This window comes from Ochlerotatus camptorhynchus, unplaced genomic scaffold, assembly GCF_037179485.1.
Source record: "Ochlerotatus camptorhynchus isolate MF236.1 unplaced genomic scaffold, CSIRO-AGI_Acam_v1.1 ptg000361l, whole genome shotgun sequence".
Taxonomy (NCBI): domain Eukaryota; kingdom Metazoa; phylum Arthropoda; class Insecta; order Diptera; family Culicidae; genus Ochlerotatus; species Ochlerotatus camptorhynchus.
In genome coordinates this window covers 567,833-593,971 of record NW_027040849.1, presented here as the reverse complement: position 1 = coordinate 593,971, position 26,139 = coordinate 567,833, and the positions used below count along the sequence as shown (strand labels likewise).

Below are 26,139 nucleotides of genomic sequence, written 5' to 3'. Positions count from 1 at the left end.
CTTTTGAAAGCTGACTGAAAGATTCGTTACGGTTTTCGAGCTGATCCCTCAAAATTCTTATCGAGAAGCTCCAGCAATCTTATTGAGAAGCTTCAGCAAGCTTCTTGAGAAGCTTCAGTAAACTTATTAAAAAGCTACTGTATGATTCTTGAGAAGAACTTCTTGAGAAACTTCAGCAAGCTTCTTGAGAAGCTTCAGCAAGCTTCTTGAGTAGCTTTAGTAAGCTTCTTGAGAAGCTTCAGTAAGCTTCTTGAGAAGCTTCAGTAAGCTCCTTGAGAAGCTTCAGAAAATTTATTCAGTAGACTTCTTGAGAAGCTTCAGTACGCTTCTTGAAAAGCTCCTGTATGATTTTTTAGAAGCTTCAGTATGCTTCTTGAGAAGCTTCAGCAAGCTTCATGAGAAGCTTCAGCAAGCTTCTTTAGAAGCTTCAGCAAGCTTCTTTAGAAGCTTCAGCAGACTTCTTAAGAAACTTCAGCAAGCTTCTTAAGAAGCTTCAGTAAGCTTCTTGAGAAGCTTCAGTAAGCTTCTTGAGAAGCTTCAGTAAGCTTCTTGAGAAGCTTCAGTAAGCTTCTTGAGAAGCTTCAGTAAGCTTCTTGAGAAGCTTCAGTAAGCTTCTTGAGAAACTTCAGTAAGCTCCTTAAGAAGCTTCAGTAAGCTTCTTGAGAAGCTTCATTAAGCTTCTTGAGAAGCTTCATTAAGCTTCTTGAGAAGCTTCATTAAGCTTCTTGAGAAGCTTCAGTAAGCTTCTTGAGAAGCTTCAGTAAGCTTCTTGAGAAGCTTCCATAAGCTTCTTGAGAAGCTTCAGTAAACTTCTTTAAAAGCTACTGTATGATTCTTGAGAAGAACTTCTGGGAAAACTTCAACAAGCTTCTTCAGAAGAGCCTATTGAGAAACTTCAGTAAGCTTCTTGAAAACTCCTGTATGATTCTTTAGAAGCTTTAGTATGCTTCTTAAGAAGCTTCCGTAAGCTTCTTGAGAAGCTTCAGCAAGCTTCATGAGAAGCTTCAGCAAATTTCTTTAGAAGCTTCCGCAATTTTCGCGAGGCTTCTGTAAGCTTCTTGAGAAGCTTGCTGAACCTGTATGATTCTTTAGAAGCTTCAGTATGCTTCTTAAGAAGCTTCAGCAAGCTTCATGAGAAGCTTCAGCAAGCTTCATGAGAAGCTTCAGCAAGCTTCTTTAGAAGCTTCAGCAGACTTCTTAAAAAGCTTCCGCAATTTTCGTGAAAAGCTTCTGTAAGCTTCTTGAGAAGCTTGCTGAACCTGTATGATTCTTTAGAAGCTTCATTATGCATCTAAAGAAGCTTCCGTAAGCTTCTTGAGAAGTTTCAGCAAGCTTCATGAGAAGCTTCAGCAAGCTTCTTTAGAAGCTACAGTAAAATTTATTTAGAAGTTTCAGAAAATTTATTCAGTAGACTCCTTGAGAAGCTTCAGTACGCTTTTTGAAAAGCTCCTGTATGATTTTTAGAAGCTTCAGTATGCTTCTTGAGAAGCTTCAGCAAGCTTCATGAGAAGCTTCAGCAAGCTTCTTTAGAAGCTTCAGCAGACTTCTTAAGAAGCTTCCGCAATTTTCGTGAGAAACTTCTGTAAGCTTCTTGAGAAGCTTCAGCAAGCTTCATGAGAAGCTTCAGCAAGCTCCTTGAAAAGCTTCAGCAAGCTTCTTGAGAATCTTCAGCAAGCTTTTTGAGAAGCTTCAGCAAGCTTCTTGAGAAGCTTCCGCAATTTTCGTGAGAAGCTTCAGCAAACTTCTTGAGAAGCTTCAGCAAGCTTATTGAGAAGCTTCAGCAAGCTTCTTGAGAAGCTTCAGCAAATTTCTGTAGAAGCTGCAGCAGACTTTTTAAGAAGCTTCCGCAATTTTCGTGAGAAGCTTCAGCAAGCTTCTTGAGAAGCTTCAATAAATTTCTTTAAAAGCTACTGTATGATTCTTGAGAAGAACTTCTTGATAAACTTCAGCAAGCTTCTTCAGAAGAGCCTCTTGAGAAATTTCAGCAAGCTTCTTGAAAAGCTCCTGTATGATTCTTTAGAAGCTTCAGTATGCTTCTTAAGAAGCTTCAGTATGCTTCTTAAGAAGCTTCCGTATGTTTCTTGAGAAGCTACAGCAAGCTTCTTGAGAAGCTTCAGCAAGCTTCTTGAGAAGCTTCAGCAAGCTTCTTGAGAAGCTTTTGTTAGGACGGTTTTACCGCACGGTCGATCAAACCAACTCAAAGTGGAGTCGAGTCGTCGCAATTTCATCAAAAGTGGATTTAGTCAAAAAGTGAGTTGAATTTTCCGGGCAAAAAACTTTTTGAATATGAGGAAAATTCTACTCAGTCTAGGAGTCTACTAATAGACTCGGTAAAGCTTCTATCGATTTTTCTCATATTCAAGAAATTTTTCCTTTCAACGCTCTTTTTTGTAAATCCACTTTTGACGAAATGGAGTCGACTCTGACTTGACTCAATTTTGAGTCGGTCTGAATGTCCGCGCAGTACGTTTTCGAGAACGTTTTACTAGGCTTCTGGAGGAATCCCATTGTAACTGAAATCACCCATTAAAGAAAGAAAAAACATCAAGCAAGGAATTGCAACGCAAATAAATCATAAGTTGATTTCATCAAACTTTTCGCGAGAATAAAAAAAATAAATCATCATCACGCACGAACACAGCCAAAAATACGTGAGAGCAAAAGAGTAATATAGAGTAAATCGAACTTGGGGCTGTGTGTGCGGCCCTACGCGAGAGCAGTCATTCGCAACACGGAAGCGGAAGAAAACTGAGAAAACTGAGGTGGTGGTGGGCCACTCGGATTTCACGCGAGGGGGTCTGCTTACCTTCGCTTGACCGTCCTGCCTTCCTGGAGAAGGCATACCAGCATCGACGGCGGCGATGTAGCTAAGCTTGTCGTTATTGTTAGTAGAACGAGCATTAGTAGCGGCAGTGGAGATGCTTTCCGCCAAGTCTTCAAGTTCATTGTTGCTGTTGTTGATAATGATGGCCGTGGTGGTGGTGGTGGTGGTGCTACCGGTGGTGGTTAGTGGTGCTGTTCCGGGGGATGTACCAGTCGAAGTAAGGGGACTGCGAATAGTGGTCGTGGGTGGTGGTGGATTCGAGGTGGTTAATTCTGTAGTCTTCATAGTCGTCGTCGTCGTCGTCATCGTCATTGGTAAGGTCGAGGATTTGGTGGTCCATGTGGGATTACCACTCCTGGCGGTGCTCAGTGGGGATTCTTCGGTCCACACTTGATTAGATAAATTATCGTCGTTAGTTGGATCAATGGCGGTGGTCATTTCCGGAGTGGAGGCAAAAGTGCTGGTTGCCGGTGTCGTGTTTTTGGTTGATGTCGTTGTCGTAGTACTGCTGCTGGCATCGGTAGTAGCAGTCGTTATTGGCGGGACAACTTTGGAGCTTGTTAGCGAGCTTCTACTTTTGGCTTGGAGGATGACGGGTTCCTTCGTAGTGGTTTTGATGTTTGCACTTGATTGGAATGTTTTCTGAGTCGTTGAAAGTTTGTCAGTGGTTGAAGTGATTTGAGTAGTCGTAGTTGTCTTTGAATGGACCACCGGGGTCACAGCATCTTCAATCGAGTAATCGTCCTTGAAGACATCCCGTCCTTTGAGTTGCTCAATGTCCGGTAGCATCAGTTCGGTTTCGACGATTCTTTGGATGTCAATTTTCTTATGTTTGGAAGCTTTCTTTGCCAGCAAGCTTTCTTCTTCCTTTTTCAGCTGTTCGTTGTTCTCAATCGTTTTCGTAATGGTCGATTCCAGCTGGGAAACACTTTCCCGGATGTCGGCCTGAGTGAAATCGAACTGATCATTCGATTCGGTCTGTGTTGCGTCCATTTTCTTGGTGTAGGATTTCTTCTTGCCATGCCCTTCGACGCTTCGATCCAGCACTCCAGCAGGTACAATCTGATTGTCTTCGTCCGGTTCCCCATGATGTCTGTGCCCGCCACCCACAGTCCCAGACTTGTTATTGTTGTCGCTATGCTTATGACTATATTTTTCACTGTTAGTAACGGTCACGTGTGAAGGCTAAATAGGGGAAGCCACATTCCATGGAAGCAACATTGTTGACGTAGATGGCGCCACCGATCGAGGGGAGAGATACCAATCATACACAGTAGTGAAACGGCCGCACGATGGTTTGTCGTTGCGGTTCAGGTGGTGTAACGCGATGGTGATGATGGCGGTTAGTGGATGACGGGTGCCGGGGCGCAGGAAAGAGAAAAAGCAATGACGTTATTTACACAACGAGAGAAAACAAAGGGCATTAAAGGGTTTTACTTCACAAACACACGAAAACAGTTTATGGAAGTTTACAGGGACGACAACTCAGAATTGAACTTAGCTCCTGCTGAATGGCACGAAATTATGATGAATTTGTGGGAAAACAAATGGTCATTGTGTAAATTGAGGGAAACTCCCTGGGTCTATTCAAACAAAAATGACTCAAAACGTCCTTTATTACCGAACCCAATGACTCTACTATTCCCAAAAGAAAAACCCCGTGGCCCGTCCCTCAGGGGCCAATTAAAATATTAAGGGAAAGCATTTTTTCCCGTTTCCACACGAAACAATCGATTTTCTCCAAACTTTATAGGTGTAGGGTTTCGCGTTACTTTGTGGAACTTCGTCTTACGCACTTATAAATGGCTGTTCGGCGATGCAGCGCAAAAACGATGATGAGAACAAGGCATTCCCATTTTTTAAACGCATAAAACGAAAATAGATTCCACCAGGCAAAGCAGCGCGGAACCCTAAGGAATGGGAAGCAGGAAAACGGAAGAGTGAGTAGATTTTCCATAGAGGTAGGTATCCATTATACGCTTACCAGTCGGTAATGGCATATTTCCGCTCGTTCTGGATGGGACCATGATAGGATGGGACATAGGCGGTCATAATATATTGCAGCCCTGGTGTTTTTTTTGCGATTTTCTAGTTGACCGTAGTTGTACGATGACATGGAAAACCGGGAACAAAGTATCAATGAACGGGAACCGGAAACGACACGAAAGGGTATGACCGTAGATTCGTGGTGTAATTTGATTTTTCCGATGTCATTCGCTGTTGGATTTTTGCTCGGTTAAAATTTCTTTATTAAAAAAAAAAAAACGAGAAACATCGATGGAGCGTTTGGGAGTCAATTTTACCCGAATGAGGAAAATGCGTCGGTGTTTTTGAAACGGTTCGTTCGTTGGTTCGTTCGTTCGTTTATATGTCTGATTGCTACGGGTGTTTTTGTGTGCATGGAAACTCATTTCTCGTGAACTAGGGAACATGTTACGAGAAAGGATGTTGGATTTTTTTCATCAGTTTTTTTTAGGTCAAGAGAACTTCTCTGAGTTTAATTCAAATTTTAATCAAGGTATCCTCCTTGACACCGTTGCATTCGTTGAATGTTTTTACTATAATTATTTGCATCTGAAATTTGTGGTACTCGGTATTTCAGGATACAAATTGATAATGATGAAGTTATTCAATTGGTTTTGGGTCTTTATAGTTCTTATAAAACTTATAAAACAAAAAGCTTAACTTAAAAACTTTTATCAGTTATTACAGCGATTCTTTTGTTTCATGCTGAAACGTTCTATATAAGTTATTTAAGGTGTTATTTCCAGAGTATCAATAATTTTTTAATAAGCAAAGTGATGAGTATTTATGGAGCACAGTTATAAGAGGGAAAACAGTTTACAACTTTCGCTTACATAGCTAAAAAGCTCATTCATAACTTGAGAGATTTTTCTGGGGCGGCTGATCATCGTCTTGGTGCCAGCGTGAAATTTAAGGAGAGCTGTGCACGACGATCCTCTTGTGAGACAGGGCACGTAATATATGTGGTACTGGATCATCAAAAATCGACCCCATTCCAGTGATTTAAAGTGGTATAGGTAGAAAGACATCGATCTGACAAATTGATTATACCAGCTGTAAAATGAGAAAGGGAATCAAGCGGGTAGTCAATTCTATTAAAATAATATTAACCTGATATTGTTTTTCTGTAGTTATGGCAAAAATGGTAGCTCCACGCGAATACTGGTTTAATTCTTCTCATTCTAAAATTGTGCGGATATATTTTTCTATTTTATTTCTGTAAACTTAGAAGAAGAATGTATGTGCAATTTTTTTTGTTAAAATTTTCCTAATTGTTTGGAACCAATTGCATCAACCTTTGAATTCATTTCATAGGAGGAAAAAAATGACTGTGTAAATTAGTAGTTTACTGCATTCATTTTGAAGTCCAGAGAGAAGCAGCATAAAATATGCTGAAAATATGCAGTGTTTTGAGGTGACCATCGTTCCATTCGCAAGAATTTCGTAAGCTGGACGATAAATCAAATCGAGCGCTTTGATACCTGTAATACCCAAGGATTCAACCCTTCATATGTTTCTCAACTGCGGCCAACACAAAGATTTACTCCAATTACTTTGGACTAAAAAAAACGTGGAAAGATTGATCTAAAAGGGAAAGGAGGGGCGAAACAGGATCCTAATAAACTTTGTTCGACCACTATGGCTAAGGTCCCAGGCTAAGACTCCCAGCTAGCTGTCTCGAAGTTACCAGGAACGGCTATTTTTCCTATCAAGATTCAGCACTATTTACAAACGAAAGCAATCGTTTGGATCTATTTAGCGTAGGGTTAGTTTACTAGTTTTGCCAATAGTGGTCCAGTTTTTTACCCAAGACTCTAAATCAAATTTGAAATATATTTTTAAATTAAACATATGTTCGAACCTTGTATTGTAAAATAAATGAAAATTTGTGCTAAAATGTGTAATATAAACCTAGTGAACGGGGGGATTTAAGATAGGGTCAATTCGAGCACCATTAGGGCCTAAAGCTGTGTGCCAGTTACCCTAGTTTTATTGCTTCGTTTTTCAGAAAAACTACGACTTTTTTTAAATGTAAATGTTAACATCCATCAACAGTATATTTCGTGCTGAAATCATAACATTCATAAGTTGACTTACTAAAAGCACAGTGAAAAATATTACTGGTTAATAACGCTTTTGATTCGTATCTGACCGACTTGAAAATAATAGTTAAAAAATCCTTTGAAAAGCCCCCCTGTAGAGCAAGTCGAAAAAAGAATGGCCGCAATACCTTGATAATATACAAATCGCTCTTTACTCCTAGGGTAAATTCCCTTCAGCAAACGTCAGTCTGTGCGCGAAAACTTACCCTTTAACTCTTATGAAAATCCCATAAGATACTGTCAAGCTTTGCGTGAAGAGACGGTGCTTCACTGGTACTATGGTGGAGTGAAGATATAATACAAAGTTCGCTAGATTCATGCACAGTTTGACAGCTGATTATGGAATTTTACCATAGGAGTAAAGAGTTGCAATACAGAGTCGTCGAAAAACGTCAATGTTTACTGAGCATGCAACCATATATCTGCTTCTCTTCCAAAAGAGCCAATGTCGCAAACGTTAACGATTACTTTTTCCACTCAAGTAAACGACCACGATGATTATGTAGAGGGAGATCTATCTGACAGAATTGGTGGCTAACATGGATTGACTTTGAACAAGGAGAAATTTACGAAAGAAGCCATTGCTTACGTTTTCAACATTGGTCCTTGTGAACGCTCAGTGTCGATATCATGAAATTTTTATTTTGACAGATCGATGGCCAACTATACCAGTTATACCACTGAGGCAATACAAAAAAGGGGCCAGTTACTTTGGAAGAAGTTCCATATATGTTATATGGACAGGGGGTGCACTATGGTTGAAATCGCAAAATTTCACGTTAAAAATCTGTATCTTGAAAACTATGCACTCTTCGGAAGAGTTTGTCCACAAGAAAAGATCTTCCTTTTGGCGAAGGTGACTAGGGTGGCTAGATCCGCCCTACCGTTCATACTGGGGACAACGCTCTGATGAGACAACGAAACCTCACCCCAAGCTCCTCCCCTGATCCAATCCTTCAATGTACCCCTCTAACCTCGGGTAAGCCGCGAGTATTCGGCCCAACTCCTATTTACTAGGCATAGAAATAAGTTAATTTTGTTACAAACATGAAATATCAGTCCCGTAACTTTTTTCATCAACAGAATTTCATGAAATGATGTGTTTAGCTTTTGCAGGTTTTGATATTACCGTATGCGTGATAATGTTTGCACCATCGTACAAATAAGGTTCCCGTTTCACCTGTGCATACAATGCCTTGGTTTTCTTTGCATGCACGTAACCTATAGCTCATACCGTAGTAGGCTGAGTATAAAAGAAAATGATTTACTTAGTTTGACAGTTGCACCATGACGAAGTGGCAGCGTATTCGTGATTTGTCCCACGTGCAAATGTCGCAAAAAGACATTTCAATCGCCGTGGGAGTATCCCGGTGGACCGTCAAAAGGGTTTTAGACCGAGAAAAGAAAGGACAACTATCCGCGAAGGTGGATACAGGTCGTCCGAGGTTAGCTCGGGTTCCGAGGGTTATCGCTGCTATCAAAAGGAAGATTCGGGTGGATCCAGTGCGTTCAATAAGGAAAATGGCAAAGGACCACGGGATCAGTGACTTTACGGCACGGAAGATCGTAAAGGAAGATTGCGGGGCGAAGTCGAGGGCACGGAAATAAACTCACATGATTACCAACCGCATCCGGGAGCTACGAGTCGAACGATGCAAGAACATCTTGAACTTCCTTAAGCGAAAAAATCCGGTAATCCTGTGCACCGACGAGAGCATGTTTACCGTCGATCCCGTATCAAATTCCAGAACCAACCGGTATATTAGTTCTCTTCCAGTAAAAGACGTGGCCGATGAGCACAAGAACGTGTATCTGACCAAGCATCCTGCTAGCGTTATGGTGTTTGGATTGGTGGCTTCCGTTGGCAAAACAATGCTCCCGGTGTTCATTCCAGCAGGCGACAAGGTCAACACGGAGGTCTACATGGGGATTTTAAGTAAGTATGTTCTTCCGTGGATCAAAGAACAGTACGGTCCAAAGCCAAATGTTGTATTTCTACAAGATGGGGCTCCGTGCCACACCTCGAACCGCACTCAGAAGTGGTTGCAGGAACATCTTCCGTTCTGGGCGAAGGATATGTGGCCGCCATCCAGCCCCGACCTTAATCCGCTGGATTACTCAATATGGCGCGTCATGAAGCCCAAGGCCTGTTCTAAACGCCACCCGAGTACAGCAAGCCTCAGACAAACATTGACCCGTACCTGGAGAGAAATGGATCCAGACTAAATTATTAGCACCTGCCGTGCATTCCGGAAGCGTGTGGAGACCGTAATTGCAGCAAGTGGAAACTCGATCGATGATTAACCTAGTTTAAGACTCTGAGAAACATCCCCCTTTTGAATAAATAAAAAAAAAACTCGAAAACGACATTTTTGAGATTTTTTTTTAAATTTTGACATTGCTCAATGCTGCAAACATTATCACGCATACGGTAGCTACAACTTTTGTAAAAAAAAACTCAAATCTGTATCTCTTATGCATGATGAACCAGAGCGTACAGAACCCACTATTGTTTTTCAGTGCATGTAAATTACATTCACTGAAAAATAATAACAAGTTCTGCCCGCTGTAGTTTGTCATGCATAAGAGGTACAGATTTGAATTATTGACAACACTTGTAGCTAACATGAAAACTTACAAAAGCTTCATACATCATCGATCGGAATTCTATTGATGGAAAAAGTTAAAGATAAATCAATGTAAATGAATGCACGAAATGAATGTAAATGATTTGCCATGCCTGACAAGATCATGAGAGGATGCATATTTTGAAGGTTTTTGAGAAATGCTAGATGCTAAAATTAATGCTCTGGGGAATGTCACACCTTTAGTGAGTGGTGGGCTATCCGTTAGAATAGAGCATAGAGTCTCTATCAGGGCCCAACATAGCCACTTTCAATCGAAAATCGTCAAGCGACGACGAAGCTGTCAACCATCACTTTCAATTGAAAGCCATTCTGTCTTCTCTTCGAGCAGATTCCCTTCAACATCAACAGAACCACTTTCGATCAGTTTTCATGCTGTCTGTTTTGGCTTGGCTCACGTGTTCATCTCGTCTTTCATTGTCAAATGAACTTACGTTCGCATTGAAGCGAAGCTGTTCGATCCAAATTCACGCTCACTCGGTTCATGCGCATAGATCTGTACGGTTCGTTTACCTATCAATATGGGTATTCTTGAAATCGGGGTGACGTATAGAGGCTGGAAATCGATGACCGACGCCATTTTTAAATCCAATATGGCGACTTCCGACTTCAGAAAAAATTGGGAAATACTGACACCGTCCCATCAATATGGGTATTTGTTAATTGGGGTGACGTCTAAAGATCGAAAATCGATATGCGATGCCATTTTAAAATCCAATATTGCGGCTTCCAGTTTAATAAAACGTGGAATATACTGTCAAATATCGATTAATATAGGTATTTTTGAATCGGGATGACGTATAGAGAATGAAAATGGATATTCGACACCATTTTCAAATCCAAGATAAAGACTTCCGTTTTCAGACAAAAAGGGGGACATACTTATGCCGACCCATCAATATGGGTAATTTTGAAATCGGGGTGTGGTCTTCAGATTGGAAATAAATATTTGACGCCATGACGGGTCCCGTATTTCATAAATACTGTGAAATCCCGATCAATATTGACATTTTTTTTGTAAACCTATGGCCACCATCTTGGACTCCAAAATGGCGTCGAATATCGATTTCGGCATCTACGCGTCATCCCTGTTGCGAAAATACCCATATCGTAGGGCATTTGACACTTTTGTGAAACCCGATGGCCACCATATTGGATTCCAAAATGGCATCGGATATCCAATTTCCGTATCAACGCGTTGTTCCCGTTCGGAAAACACCCATATCTTAGTGTATTTAACACTTTTCTGAAAACCGATGGCCGCCATATTGGATTTTCGGCATCTATGCATCGTTCCCGTTCCGAAAAAAAAACCAATATCTTAGGGTATTTGACACGTTTTCTGAAAACCGATGGCCACCATACTGGATTCCAAAATAGTGTCGACAATCGATTTTCGGTATCTATATGTCGTCCTAGTTCCGAAAATACCCATATAGTAGTGTATTTGACACTTTTTTTTTTTAAACCCGATGGATTCCAAAATGGCATTGGATATCCAATTTCCAAATCAACGCGTTGTTCCGGTTCGCAAAATACCCATATCTCAGTGTATTTGACACTTTTCTGAAAACCGATGGCCACCATATTGGAATTTCGGCATCTATGCGTGGTTCCCGTTCCGAAAAAAATCCATATCTTAGGGTATTGACACGTTTTCTGAAACCCGATGGCCGCCATCTTGGATTCCAAAATGACGTTGAATATCGATTTTCGCGTCGTCCCGTTCCCAAAATAGCCATATTGTAGGGTATTCGATACTTTTTCTGAAAACCGATGGCCGCCATCTTGGATTCCAAAAAGGCATCGAATAACGATTTTCGTTCTACGTTCCAAAAATTCCCATATCTTAGGGTATTTGACACTTTTTTCGAAACCCGATGGCCACCATATTGGATTACAACATGGCATCGAATATCCAATTTCCGTATCAACGCCGTTCGGAAAAAAACCCATATCTTAGTGTATTTGACACTTTTCTGAAAACCGATGGCCGCCATATTGGATTCCGAAATAGCGTCGAATACCGATTATCGGCATCTACGTGTCGTTCACGTTCTGAAAATACCCATTTTAGACTTAACCTGAGCCCGATGGTCACCTTCTCGGATTTCAAAATAGCGTCTTAAATAGATTTTCGGCACCTTCGCGTCATCCCCGTTCCAAAAATACCCATCTTGGACTTCAGAATGGCCTCGGTAATTTAATTTTCGTTTAATATAAAATAACAATTTATATTGTGCGGATACTATCCGGATACTATATTTTGATACCCGACGACGAGACGCGTGACAAGTCGAATGAGTTCCGATTTGAAGTGAAAGTGAAAGAAACGAAGGAAGCACTTTTCGAGTCATTCATTGCGTCAATTGAAAAAAAAAATCTTTGTTTCAAATGAAATGAACTGATGATCTTGACGGACGAAACAAACGATAGCCATGTCATGTTTGACAGGAGGAATGTTCATCGTGACTTGATAACTAGAAACACAATGACTTACACGAAAATTATTCCCAAAACAACGGGTAAACGTGATTACAGTGTTGGCAAAATCATCAATCAAATAATATTTTTCCGCTTTCATACGCTCTCAATATCACGCGTGATATGGGAATAAAATATCATGCTTGATATTGATTTTACAAGCTCCTTTGATATTGCGAGACAATTCAAAACGTGCAAAAATCAAGCAGAGAGCTGACTCGACACAAAAATGACTCCGTTGCACATCGTTTTCTTAGAAAGAGAAAGTATGGTTTGCTATCTCTTTTTACTCTTCACTCTCCACCAGACACGAAGGGACTGCTGCCAGCCGTTATGGAAGCTTCGGTTGAGTTCGGGTATAAAGCAAAAATCATTAAACCAATCTCACCACAGTTTGGTGAGATTTGCAGCTGGTGAGTTTTGTTAGCTTGATATTCCGAGCTGCGATATCACTGCTTGACCGCAGTTGTTTGCTTGTTGATTTTTGTCTACGAAAATTAAGCATGATCCTATGCATTGGTGAGATTTGATTTTTTGATATTTTTCCAATACTGCGTGATTATTCCGTAATTAAAGTAAAAATATAGCTGCTTTTCCTTACGGGAAGATTAATTCCTCGTTAAATGATGAATCGGAAAAACTCAACCTTCTCCGATTGGCATGAAACTTTGCATAGTTGGTTCACATTTTTGCTAAAATCTGAAATTTTTGGATCTTGTATTTCTGTTCAAAATGGCATCTTTGACAATTTCCAAAAACGGAAACGGCACTTCTGATCGAAATGCCACAAAAATTGTAGAACAAGAACTTTTGGTAAAAAATATGAACTTTTTGATAGACCAAAAATATCCATAAGCGACCAAAAATATCCATAAGTACCGTCCCAATGACGCGGTCATCTAGATAAAATTGATAAATAGCAGATTTTTAGCGATGGGCCCAATCTTAGGTCCATAGGCCAACATTAGAGCCATTTCCCCTATTATATAATTTTTCGAACAATTTTAATTTATATTTGACATCAAGCTGTGTGCTGGGGTCTAGACATTGCTGGTGTGCATTCAAATCCTTTGGTAATGCAGACACGATTTTCTCCATATTGCTCCAGTGGGAGTTGTATTAAAGACATAAACTCAAACGCACACACACACATAGATATCCGATTCAAGCTGCTCACAAGGCTAGCTTCTTTTCCCTTTTCTTTTAACTTTCCTTCTTCTCTTTTCTATTCAGAAAGCGCTAAAATCATAAGCAAAATAGAGTTAGTGATCATGTCCCAACCGCCAAAAGAAAATTGAGGACCACAAAACCTTTTTAGACTTGATACTTCCAACGATCAACTATTTATAAATAACATAACAACGGAACTTACGGTACGAGACGTCCACGTTCAATCCAGTTATTGGATTCTAAAGCATCGTGTTTTAATCTTAGATTTAAACAGGCTCGATCTTCCTGAATCATCTTACCCCTTAAATGCTGCACAGTAGGGTGTTGCGCATCTGTGATATGTAACATATAAAAAATAGACAATGGAGGTATATCCATCATTTGCGAGGATGCTTTCAAGAACCGGCTATGTTGTGTTAGATTAGATTAGATTAGATATATGAGATAAATTATTTTGAAATATTGGTCCTGTTATGTTTAGTAGAATTAATTCCTGATTTTATTTGAGCAAAGCTATAAAGGCATTACGAAGTACATGAAACTTATTATGTCGATGCATATTCTGGCAGAATATATATGAAAAATGAATCAATCAGTAACATATTATTTGAGAATTTTTAATTATTCTTTGTAAAACTCCGACTACCACTATTCCAACTCCCGGTGCAATTTAAATACATTTACAAGTTGTACAAATCTACACACCTCCCTAGCCGTTAGTCCTGAACGAAGAAAATTAGCTCCACTTTCACGCACGCCTGCACTCATTGTAGAGAAAAGACATGTTGCAAAGTTTTCCCCCCACTTGAATCAGTGCTATATAGGATAAAGCGGGATCCAATTTGTCGTTTGCATTTTCCAAGACGCCAACGCCGTCGCTTCCATCGTCGTGTGTATTCATGCTAATTTACAGAAACTGTCAACCACCGCTGCCACTGAACATGGGAGTCCTCTCTCACAGTCAAGTTTCACTTGTGAAAGGAAGGATAATTTGGAAGACGGTGTCGGACAAGAGGCAAGGCAAGTCAACAGCAGCACACTTCAGCGATTCGAATTTCAACTTGTTCAAATACCATTCGCATTCCCACTCCCGTAGCTTGTGGTTTGGGTTTTGCATTTTCCAACGACTCGAACGCTCTGGCAAAGGGTTCCAATTTCCCCAGACGTACATAGTATGGTTTGAAAGGAGTTGCATTCTGCAAAGATGTCATTTTACATTTCCCTGCTCATTGAGTATATAAGACTACCAAACGATAAACAAATTGCGAAAGCAAATATGATCTTTTGACAGTTTGTCGTTGGATTATACCGGTTTTAAATTACTTTTCTTTCGCGTTAGATTTATGTGTCAGTGCCGGGTTGTGAAAGATTATTTATTCCTTCATACGTTATTCACATCAAAGACATAGGAAATGTCCCTCGTGCCGTCGGTGCGGAACATATGCACCAGCTGTTCGTGGAAAAGTTGGTAAGGTACCTGTGCAGCACGACACCTGTCCGTTTGACAGTCGTATGAAGTTGCGGCCAGATACTGTTTAGCGTATTCCAAAAATGCCTTTTTCTTAGCATTGTATCCCACCAGCACATAGAGTCGATCCAAATCCAAGCCGTTCTCGTCAGTGTAGATTTCGCTGCGCAGCAGTAAGCACCGTGCATAGCAATTCGATGAATCGTTTAAAGAAGCTGAATTCAGTAGTTCCTCTCGCGGAAGTTTGAGGATATCTACGCAATCTAGCTGATGCTGACTGATGTCCAGTTCCGTTGGTGGAATGAATTGGTTTAGCTGTCTTACCAAGTTGCCATAGTTGTCTTTGTAACAGAGAAACGACCAGTACGCTCGCGAACAGCTGTCTCCGGGGATGCAATTTGGCAAGGTTTGGTCCAGGCAGCGTCGAGTGCGCTCTTCGTAATCACAGTCGGCTGAATCGGGAATGAAGTACTGCTGAATCGTGGAATGTTTCAGAAGTCCCCGGGGGTTGGACCAGGCGTGAAGTTCGATCAGCACACACTTGACGAAGCATTGCGTGTCCCGGTCATCCGGGAAGGTAAGCGCTCGGTACGACGCAAGACGACTTTCACACACTTGGAGATCACGGCCGCAGGTTTCTATGGCGTGATCGAGTGGTATAACGATTACTTCGGAAGCAACGAAAACAGCGAGAAAAATTGCAATTGTAATCGATAGCATTTTAGCTCTCGTGTAGGACTAACTGTAGTGCCAGATTTCAACCCAGGCTTTATAAGATCGTCACGCGGAAGGTGAATTCATTTGGATGATGCGCTTAACGGGAAGGTGATGTATTTCGGCACGTACCACGCATAACCGCTTATGGTTATGATGCCTATTTTCAAAACACGGTGATGTAAACCACGTAGTGAGTTGTTTTTCGTCTTCAACGGTTAATTGTACAATACGTCGTCGCCAGCAATATATAACTCCCGTCGGGAGCCTTTCGGGCGCCATAAGTATCCTAAGCGCACCCGTTTCACCATGCTGCCCCTGTTAATACTGTTGATCATCCGAGTGGCAGGTAACAGTGGCTTGCTGCAGGATTCACCATTCTATCACGCATTAGAAGTTTGTGCTCGTGATCTGTCAGTTCCCCAGGATCGATATGCGCAATACCAGCTGTTGATCTTCCCCGACGATCCGTATACGCACTGTTTCATGCGATGCATCCTCACAGGAATACGAGCGTGGCATGATCAAACCGGGGTTCGTCATTCTGCACTCCAGCAGTACTTCACACCGGAAGATCATCCAGCCGATGCGTACGTTCGAGTGCAGGCCTGCTTGCATCTAGTGGCAAACAACTGTCTAGCGGCGGATAAATGTGCTCAAGCGTATTGGTCGATGAACTGCTACAAACAACATTTTGGAAACTATTTCTTCAGTCGAGAACAGTTTGTACCAGCCACGGACATCCAGGGTGCACAGGCTATGTTCGACTGCGCGGACAAACTAGATATTTCACGAGCGGTTGTGGCTGAGTACCGATACGGAAACCGTAGCTTGCAAAATAGCTGTCAACAGCCGTGCTTTGTGCGATGTGTTGCAAAAGCCATTGCTCTGTACGATGATGATGCGGGATTACTGTGGGACCATTTATATGTTCAACTTGGCGTTACCGAGCATAGGGAAGCATACTTGGAGCGAGTGCATCAAGTGGTAAGTGGATTGAAGTTGAGCACACTGGACAGATGTGCAGCTGCAGCGCAGGTCATCGAACCCTTCCTGTTTAGTGCGTTCCAAAAGTCAAACTTTAGAACCGGAGTACATGTGGAGTTCAATTTGCAATCGATATGAGCAAGAATAAACGCAAGCGCAAATTTCAAGTGGATTTGGTTTTTTTGCAATTGAAAATTGCGAACGTTTTCGACATTCCAGTGAGTATCCGTGACCTCATTCTTCACTTAACGTGTGGAAGTTAACCTTTACTAGTACTACTACCCTGCTATATGAATATAATGCACGCAGAAATGTTAAGCATCCCACATTAGGTTTTACTCAAGCTGCCAACGATGAAGCAGAAGGGGCTTCACTAGCCGACTGAGGGGAAACGGACTTCCTCTTTTGCCCTATATCTCCCGTCAGGAAGGCAATATCACGGTCATCCTTCCATCCTACCGTTATGGTCCTGACATAATCGTTTCATAGACCATAAATATTTTCTTCACTACTCTGTGTCGGGATAATAGAAAGCTTTCACTCTTCCACGAACGGTTGCGACAATCAACCTACCTAAATAGTTCAAGTTTCGTGTTGGAAAAGTTATGACGAAAACGATGAGGTATATATGCTTGCAGTCATGTGTGAAAAGTTTATTGTGTTTCAGATGAACTAACTAACGAACGAACGAAGGAACGAACGACCGACCAAACAGAATGCTTCCCAGCTTTTAAAGGCTGCAAACATTCGCATTCATTTCTAGTGAATGGCACCTGACATACATATATGATGCGACTACATATCTAGTCCGGAGATCGTGGCAATTTGGTTGGCATTTTCGTAGTTCGCTTCCTTCAGCGAGCTGGAACCGAGCTGGTAGATTAATTTTGAAGTTATGCTTACTCTAGGGATGGTGCCAAATTGTACCACTTTGTATGATGGGATTGTTAACATAACAAGTGTTGTAGAATTAGTTTCCCCAAGCATCTGAAAATGAGCTTTCCTCGTAGCATCGCGGGCGAAAAACGGTAACAAGAACAATAAACATTTGTACAACAGGACTGTCTCTCGATTAGTAGAGTCTAATGAAATGAAACAAACGGTTAAATAACAGAGAAACATGAACAAAACAGTTTTCGACTTTACGAAATGCTTGAGTAACAACTAAACATTACCGAAATGGTCCTATTGATATTTGGTTGGTTATCTAGTGTTAGGTTTGTCTTTTTTCTGAATAATTAAATTAGTTTAGTAACAAACAACTGTTCAAACGCATTTCCTGTGTAGAGGTGGTGTTTTGTACAGTGAAAAATAATCTATCTTATAGTGGGAGAACTAAAATCAGAAGTGAACTAATTTGATTTGGTATAAACTCGTTTGTTATTAAAATTTTGACACATGATCTTTTATACCAAACCAAATAATCCTGAACATGATGAAAGATATATGGCATAAAATTTCAACTCCTATGGAATCTAATGATGCAGGAGGAAAAAAAAACCAAGTAAAATGATTGTGTACCAGACGACAAAAAAAAATGGTGGAAGTCTTGTGTTTTAGTGAATCAATATGATTTCAAATGAAACTGCACATAAATGTCAAAGTCCGATAGGTGATGGTGGCAATCGGGGCACAAAGGTTAGTGGATGAGGATGTAGTAGTAGATCAAAAAATTGAAATTTCTAGTGACTAACCCGAAACACACATACCCAAACAGACACTCGGAGGAATTAGGGCAATGGGGGTGAAGAAGTAAAGAAGGGGAAGTGAAACATGAAATGCTCTAAATGTGAAACCTGTACATAGAGAGATAGAGAGAGAGAGTGGAAAGTATCTGAAAATGTGATTATGCATGGAATGGGACGATGAATGCGAGTGTGGTCGAGAGTTTAATGATTTTATATGATGCATCCTACTATTGGAAAATGTTAGAAAATGAAACATGAGTATCGAGGGTGAGTTCCTAATACTATTTTAAGATGAGAATAATTTAACTGTTTTGTGAGGGAAAGTAGACCCAATCTAAAAACAGGAACAATCAAACTTACCGAGGTGTCTCCATGATGGTGACGGTGAGCGTGCTGAGGAACCTCGGTGGGCTCACTGAAATAAATAGGAACATGTGAACAATTCAATCAATCTCCCAGTTTCGATTGACTTACGCCTCATCCTCATCATCGTAGTTGTAGTCGTAGTCTTCATCATTCTCGTATTCATCCTGATCGTTCTGCCGCTTCACCCGCCGCGGTAGATTGTCCTCTGACTGCCAAGTCCAGATGGACCACCAACCAAAGTCTAATCCGGAAATGTCATCCAGCGCTCGCTCTTTCATCTGTTGAGCGATGGTATTAACAATCAGTTTCTCGCTCGGGAAAATCGTCTTTCCACAGCCAATCTACGTAGGAAGAAGAGAACAACATGGTTGAAATTTACGATAATGCTACGAATTAGCTGTACTAATTACCAAAAATCCAACACGTCCCTGCTTCCGCTTGTTGCTGTTCAGATTGTTTCGACCTCGTCGCAGTGCCTTTGCTGCCATCTCGTGAAGTTCCACGCGGTTGACGTCATCGATTATGAAGTTTTCCTGCGGAAGAAAAGACCATTTTTTTTAGGTTAAAGTAAACTGCGAATGGACACTCAAATTGTGTGGCGTTAAGTCATCAAAATAAGTAACAGGTATATTCAATAAAAAAAAAACAACTTTATTAACGAATAAATTAGCACAGATCAGTTACCACTATATAACATAATTGAAAAATATATCCATCAGGCTATTCACAACATTCATGGCTTTGCCAACTGCAACTATTATTTCCTGGGCCATGGGAGGTTTCGCAGTAGCGGTAGCCGTTGCGGGAGTTGTAGTGGTGGATTCGGCAGTAGTGCTACTCGAAGCTATGCTAGTTGTTGTAGTAGTGGACTTTTCTGTGGAAGTGGTGGGGAGCTCTGTTGATGGAGTTGAAGTTGTTTCGGCTTGCGTTGGAGCTGTTTCTGTTTTCGTTTGAGTTGGCTCCGTTTCCGTCGAATCAGGTTCTGTTTCCGTTGGAGTTGATGCCGTTTGGGATTGCGTTGGAGCTGTTTCTGTTTCTGTTGGAGTTGTATCCGTTTCCGTTGGACTTGTTTCCGTCGGACTTGTATCCGTTGAACTTGTTTCCGTTGGACCTGTTTCCGTCGGAGTAGGCTCCGTTTCCGTCGAATCAGATTCTGTTTCCGTTGGAGTTGTTTCTGTTGGAGTTGTATCCGTTTCCGTCGGACTTGTTTCCATCGGACTTGTATCCGTTGAACTTGTTTCCGTAGCACTTGTTTCCGTTGGACCTGTTTCCGTCGGAGTAGGCTCCGTTTCCGTCGAATCAGATTCTGTTTTCGTTGGAGATGATGCCGTTTCGGATTGCGTTGGAGCTGTTTCTGTTTCTGTTGGAGTTGTATCCGTTTCCGTCGGACTTGTTTCCGTTGGACTTGTTTCCGTTGGACCTGTTTCCGTCGGAGTAGGCACCGTTTCCGTCGAATCAGGTTCTGTTTCCGTTGGAGTTGATGCCGTTTCGGATTGCGTTGGAGCTGTTTCTGTTTCGGTTGGAGTTGTATCCGTTTCCGTCGGACTTGTATCCGTTGGACCTGTTTTCGTTGGATCTGTTTCCGTCGGAGTAGGCTCCGTTTCCGTCGAATCAGATTCTGTTTCCGTTGGAGTTGATGCCGTTTCGGATTGCGTTGGAGCTGTTTCTGTTTCTGTTGGAGTTGTATCCGTTTCCGTCGGACTTGTTTCCGTTGGACTTGTATCCGTTGAACTTGTTTCCGTTGGACCTGTTTCCGTCGGAGTAGGCTCCGTTTCCGTCGAATCAGATTCTGTTTTCGTTGGAGTTGATGCCGTTTCTGATTGCGTTGGAGCTGTTTCTGTTTCTGTTGGACTTGTATCCGTTTCCGTTCGACTTGTTTCCGTTGGACTTGTTTCCGTTGGACTTGTATCCGTTGAACTTGTTTCCGTAGGACTTGTTTCCGTTGGACCTGTTTCCGTCGGAGTAGGCTCCGTTTCCGTCGAATTAGGTTCTGTTTCCGATGGAGTTGATGCCGTTTCGGATTGCGTTGGAGCTGTTTCTGTTGGAGTTGTAGCCGTTTCCGTCGGACTTGTATCCGTTGAACTTGTTTCCGTAGGACTTGTTTCCGTTGGACCTGTTTCCGTCGGAGTAGGCTCCGTTTCCGTTGAATCAGATTCTGTTTCCGTTGGAGTTGATGCCGTTTCTGATTGCGTTGGAGCTGTTTCTGTTTCCGTTGGACTTGTATCCGTTTCCGTTGAACTTGTTTCCGTTGGACTTGTATCCGTTGAACTTGTTTCCGTTGGACTTGTTTCCGTTGGACCTGTTTCCGTTGGACCTGTTTCCGTCGGAGTAGGCTCCGTTTCCGTCGAATCAGATTCTGTTTCCGTTGGAGTTGATGCCGTTTCGGATTGCGTTGGAGCTGTTTCTGTTTCCGTTGGACTTGTTTCCGTCGGACTTGTTTCCGTTAGACTTGTTTCCGTTGAACTTGTTTCCGTTGGACTTGTTTCCGTTGGACCTGGTTCCGTCGGAGTAGGCTCCGTTTCCGTCGAATCAGGTTCTGTTTCCGTTGGAGTTGATGCCGTTTCGGATTGCGTTGGAGCTGTTTCTGTTTCTGTTGGAGTTGTATCCGTTTCCGTTGCACTTGTTTCCGTCGGACTTGTATCCGCTGAACTTGTTTCCGTTGGACTTGTATCCGTTGGACCTGTTTTCGTTGGATCTGTTTCCGTCGGAGTAGGCTCCGTTTCCGTCGAATCAGATTCTGTTTCCGTTGGAGTTGATGCCGTTTTGGATTGCGTTGGAGCTGTTTCTGTTTCTGTTGGAGTTGTATCTGTTTCCGTCGGAGTTGTTTCCGTCGGACTTGTTTCTGTTGGACTTGTATCCATTGAACTTGTTTCCGTTGGACTTGTTTCCGTTGGACCTGTTTCCGTCGGAGTAGGCTCCGTTTCCGTCGAATCAGATTCTGTTTCCGTTGGAGTTGATGCCGTTTCGGATTGCGTTGGAGCTGTTTCTGTTTCTGTTGGAGTTGTATCCGTTTCCGTTGGACCTGTTTCCGTTGGAGTTATATCCGTTTCCGTCGAATCAGGTTCTGTTTCCGTTGGAGTTGATGCCGTGTCTGATTGCGTTGAAGCTGTTTCTGTTTCTGTTGGACTTGTTTCCGTCGGACTTGTTTCCGTTGGACTTGTATCCGTTGAACTTGTTTCCGTTGGACTTGTATCCGTTGGACTTGTTTCCGTTGGACTTGTTTCCGTTGGACCTATTTCCGTCGGAGTAGGCTCCGTTTCCGTCGAATCAGGTTCTGTTTCCGTTGGAGTTGATGCCGTTTCTGATTGCGTTAGAGCTGTTTCTGTTTCTGTTGGAGTTGTATCCATTTCCGTTGGACTTGTATCCGTTGAACTTGTTTCCGTTGGAGTTGTTTCCGTTGGACTTGTGTCCGTCGGAGTAGGCTCCGTTTCCGTCGAATCAGGTTCTGTTTCCGTTGGAGTTGATGCCGTTTCGGATTGCGTTGGAGCTGTTTCTGTTTCCATCGGAGTGGACTCCGTTTGCGTTGTTGTCAAACCGCAGTTGGCATTCTCAGGAAAGTCACACTGACACGATTCACGATTAAAGTGTAACTTAACGGGACACGATAGTACCACCGGGAGGAACGAAATACACAGGTAGTATTTTGCGCAGTTTTCATGTGGCCGCAGAACCAAATGCGTAGGATCAAATACGGCTGGGCACTGGCCAGATTTTTCGCCACAAGACATGGATGGTTCTACGTCGGAGTTCGAAGCAGTCCTTATGTCGAGTTTGCTCATCAGCGTAATTTTCCGTTTCTTTCTACATTTCACTGTGGTAATGTTTGATGAACATGTCTTTTCCAACACGTTCCAGAATGAGCCTACAGGGCATGATTGGACGATTTTTATTTGTCCAGCACAGGTAATGTATTTCTCACAATCTTCGGCATGTGCCAACATTTGCACCGCAGATTGTACATTGTAAGAGCATTCGTTTTCACTGAGTACTACCGATGTCGATAGTAGGGAGAAAAGAGCTGGGATCCATAACTGGGAAGCTGAAGGCAAATCCATAAGTTATCATAATTTAGTTAAATGAAAATTCTAAAACTTACAGGTCATTTTTGGTTTCACTAATTGCAGGTGTTCACTTGAAGGTAATTTGAGCTACTGAATAGACTATTGGAGAGCACTAGATAGTTTATCATATCCAGAACGTGAGTTTCAAGTGCTATTGATAATGATGTATCAACCGACAACCAGCAACGTGACTTTGTATATTTCCGCTTAGAAAGTTTAATTACTTAATGATACTGGATATCGATTAAAATAGTGACACTCCATTTGCGCATCAATGCATATGCATAAATAGTGAAGCAATTTAATTGTTTTGTGTCATAGGGCAGTTATGGTTTGCCTACTCATTCTTTCCATATTGTTTATTTTTTTCTTATCGTGATTCACTGTGAATCCCAACTTTAAAAAGTAAAAACAAATGTATGCGTGCAATTGACCTGCATATTTCTTGATAGAAAATTGGCCCATTTGGCGTCTTCTTCGGTGGTCTCTGGTTTGTTTGATAATCAAGATTCTTTTGAAGATCCCTTTCCTGGAACGTTTTGATAGTTAGATGGCGGTATTTTCCTTTGTTTTGGACCCACCTATCGTAACACTCACCGAAACACGCATCACATATAAAAAGTTTCAACATAGCTATATAACAAGATGGAGAGGATCAGTGAACCGGATTGAAATCGAATGTACAGGCCTATATCTTCATATATTCGTTCCATTATCAATGGACAGAGACACATCCACTGCGCTCCAATCGAAAAAAAAACTAACAAACACGACGACCGCTCTGCCGAGTTGCATTCGAGCAAAAGTAGAAGAAACACACAAATTGGATTATTTTATCATGATTAATAGGTAGGGTCCATTAGTGGAGGCACGCGTGTGCGAGTTGAAACCCATTCGTTGAGGGGCATAAAACCGTTTCATTACTGCGTGAAATCATCGTTGATGACAAAAATCGCTTTATCTTAAGGCGCTACAATTTGAGCCACACTTTGATCTTGCGTCGTGTGACGAGTTTCAGAGATTAACGGAAATTTTTCAATAGAGGCAGCATTCGGAATTCGTGGAAAGCTTGCTAGGATTCCCACGGGGATATTCCCTCTAGGGCGAGTATACTAATCCATCATTTTGGAATTGGGAGCTTACCTTCGGAATCAGGAAGAACTTGGACAGCTTGTTGATAGCCTTTTGACGCTTCTTCTCGACGATGTCGTCCCAGCTGTGCGACCGGAGCACCAGTGACAGCATAATCCTGCTTTGCGATGGTGGACATTGTGCTTTTTCCTTGAAAAATAGGAAACATTAGAGAGAATGAGCGTGAACAGGCTGTTGGGATTTTCTTCTTCTTTGGTTTGTTTTCCGTCGATCTTGTTTTCCGTACTGAGTACCAATGCTACCGACGCCAGGGAGGTAGCTTTTACACGTGGGCCCTACCTATCGACCCATCAACTCGTGGACCGGGGACCAACGGCTTTACTTCCCTTCCGAAGAGATTTTATGTCTCAGAAAATCCCGGCGGCGCCTGTTGGTGTGAGAGGTAATCACGCTTATCACTACACCACCGGCGCCGCTGGGCTGTTGGGAAGTATGCATTTTATGTTTGAGTACCTATCGGACACAGCCTAGAACAAAGTTAAGGTGAGGCTTCACAGTAAGCCTTTGCTGAAAGGGGTGAGTTAAATTCCAGTTCGGGACAGGATTTTTTGAATGAAAATTTTAGCGATTTCGTTGGACATAGACATAATATTAGAATGTAAATTTGCTTATAGGATAAGACTGATCTTAACATATATGGTCAAGTACTCAATGAATACTGAGTTGAAGGCAAAGTAAAAGCTCAAGTCGGAAGTAATAGCTCAAAAATAAAAGAAGGCTTATTTTCAATAAGTGCATTCATTGTTTATTAAGCGGCGCCGGTGGTGTAGTGGTAAGCGTGATTACCTCTCATCCCAGAAGCCTGGGTTTAATCCCAGTCGGCGCCGCCGGGATGTTATGAGACATTACATCTCTGATCACGCCTTCCTTCGGAAGGGAAGTAAAGCCGTTGATCCCTGGTTCATGAGTTGATAAGTCGATAGGTAGGGTCCAGGTGTGGAAGCTGCCTCCCTGGCGTCGGTAGTATTGATGCTCAGCACGGAAAACAAGATCGACGGAAAACAAATCAAGGAAAAAAAAATAATTGTGTATATTTCTCTAAAAGTTTATTCTTCACGTTCACAATGTCACTTTTACCAGGTAATCTCGCACAAAACCGAACAAACGAAACCAACAGGGGACATAATGAAGATAGAACACTTGTCAAACAAAGCCGTTTTCCTGGTTGTTCTATTATACACAGAAAAAAGGCTAAAAAGGAAAATGAATTATACTCAGATGCACGACCCAAGAAGGATCAAAGTCCTGGGTAATCAATCATTCCTCAGTGTGAGAGAGTAACGTCGCTGGTTCCTCTGCCGTCAATGCAGGGACTAAGACTTTTGACTTGGTTCTGCAGCTGATGGCGCCTTTGTCAGCCTTCGACTTGGTTGGTATCAACTCAGAATCAATTTGAAAATCCCGCCGTCGTCACCGTCGCCGTTGTCGTTGGGATCGACGACGACAAAGACGAAGGCGCCGACGGACGGAAAGGCCAGAACCTACGCAAACAGCAGGGTAATAAATTACAAATTGAGCTGTACTACCACCTACCTTGGAGTAAATTGATTTGATGGGTTGTGCTTTACTAACTACGTCCAGTGGTTCTGCCGCTGGCATTGGCTGTGGAAAAAAGAGAAAGAAGTAAAATGTAGCAATTAATTAAATCTGGACGCCATCGCAATCAATATCAACGTTTGGGCGCATTAGGAGAGGACTTTTCCCTGCACATATGCGATGAGCAGCAGACTACCATGGAAAGCAACCGAGCGAGAGGTGTCAAGCGTCCGAGTACCGTTAATAAATACTCCGATTAGAAGGCAGAACGAGCTTGTGTCACAGCCAAAGCCAGAGAATAAATTTGAATATCTTAACGCTTCATGGTTGGCCTTTGGGGCTTAGGAGGTACCTCTGCGGCAACGGGCTCGTTCACACGGGATATCTGGTTACGCGTTCTAGTTTGCCGCCGCCGGAAAAGTGGGAAGTATCAACAAGTTGTAAATATCGGAATTAATCATGTCGAAACAAATGATTGTCGATAATTAGTAGACTCCACAGCTCTGCGGTGGTTGAATTTCGACAATCCAGCGGATTTTATGGGTTAGATTTATCAAAATTCTTACTAGTATGAATATCGATGATTTCACATACACCGCCCCACAAAACGGCAAGTAATATAAAGTTTGCTTTATAGGTAACATAGCTTATTTTGGAATGGAACATATTATTTAACGACATACTGAGGATAGAGTTGATAAATGGCCACCATCATGACAGCTTTCTCGTTGAATCTTTTGGATTCAAAATCTCAAAACATCTTTACAACTCCCTTAGAATTATTTTAACAATATCTCGAAAATACAGATTAAATTAACTCGAAATGTTTAAAAACAGTCCAATAATGATTATTATTATTGTTCGTGTTATCGGTGTTGGGCCAAACCGCCTACTTGGCCATTGCGGGGTAGGAAGCG

General features: G+C 41.9%; 3 protein-coding genes across 23 annotated transcripts in view; all 3 read right to left on the bottom strand.

Moving 5' to 3' along the window:
- Dg (Dystroglycan) overlaps positions 1 to 26,139 on the bottom strand; it is a 542,469-nt gene that overhangs the window by 49,113 nt on the left and 467,217 nt on the right. For 6 of the 7 annotated variants that reach the window (XM_065231765.1, XM_065231766.1, XM_065231763.1 and 3 more), the window contains 5 exons: positions 25,220 to 25,288; positions 23,678 to 23,815; positions 18,884 to 19,006; positions 18,582 to 18,814; positions 18,468 to 18,522 (listed from right to left, as the gene is read on the bottom strand). In XM_065231765.1, the coding sequence (XP_065087837.1) occupies positions 18,468 to 18,522; positions 18,582 to 18,814; positions 18,884 to 19,006; positions 23,678 to 23,815; positions 25,220 to 25,288 (618 nt within the window). Of the gene's footprint in view, positions 1 to 2,788; positions 4,010 to 18,467; positions 18,523 to 18,581; positions 18,815 to 18,883; positions 19,007 to 23,677; positions 23,816 to 25,219; positions 25,289 to 26,139 lie in introns of all 7 variants that reach the window. The other variant, XM_065231770.1, reaches the window with a different exon arrangement.
- LOC135709515 (general odorant-binding protein 45-like) lies at positions 13,943 to 15,735 on the bottom strand. Its single transcript, XM_065231912.1, has one exon. The coding sequence runs from the start codon at positions 15,436 to 15,438 to the stop codon at positions 14,632 to 14,634; it is 807 nt and encodes a 268-aa protein (XP_065087984.1). The 5' UTR covers positions 15,439 to 15,735; the 3' UTR covers positions 13,943 to 14,631.
- LOC135709401 (mucin-2-like) lies at positions 19,149 to 22,610 on the bottom strand. Of its 15 annotated transcripts, none has more exons than XM_065231701.1 (5): positions 22,570 to 22,610; positions 21,601 to 22,512; positions 21,340 to 21,495; positions 19,723 to 21,153; positions 19,149 to 19,584 (listed from the first exon to the last, which is right to left on the bottom strand). In XM_065231701.1, exons 1-5 carry the CDS (start codon positions 22,574 to 22,576, stop codon positions 19,160 to 19,162), a joined length of 2,931 nt encoding a protein of 976 aa, XP_065087773.1. In that variant the 5' UTR covers positions 22,577 to 22,610; the 3' UTR covers positions 19,149 to 19,159. The 15 variants fall into 15 exon arrangements, with proteins under 15 accessions (XP_065087773.1, XP_065087772.1, XP_065087775.1 ...); XM_065231700.1 differs by having other exon boundaries at positions 19,149 to 19,737; positions 19,864 to 21,153; XM_065231703.1 differs by having other exon boundaries at positions 19,149 to 19,737; positions 19,879 to 21,153.

Excerpts from the sequence above, each read along its gene's own strand:
- LOC135709515 (XM_065231912.1), bottom strand. The coding sequence starts at position 15,438 with ATGCTATCGATTACAATTGCAATTTTTCTCGCTGTTTTCGTTGCTTCC.
- LOC135709401 (XM_065231692.1), bottom strand. Across the intron at positions 21,496-21,600 it reads AACAAGTCCGACGGAAACAA|GTCCAACGGAAACGGATACA; the intron begins GTCCAACAGAAA and ends CAACGGAAACAG. Across the intron at positions 21,154-21,339 it reads AACAAGTCCAACGGAAACAA|GTCCAACGGATACAAGTCCA; the intron begins GTTCAATGGATA and ends CAACGAAAACAG.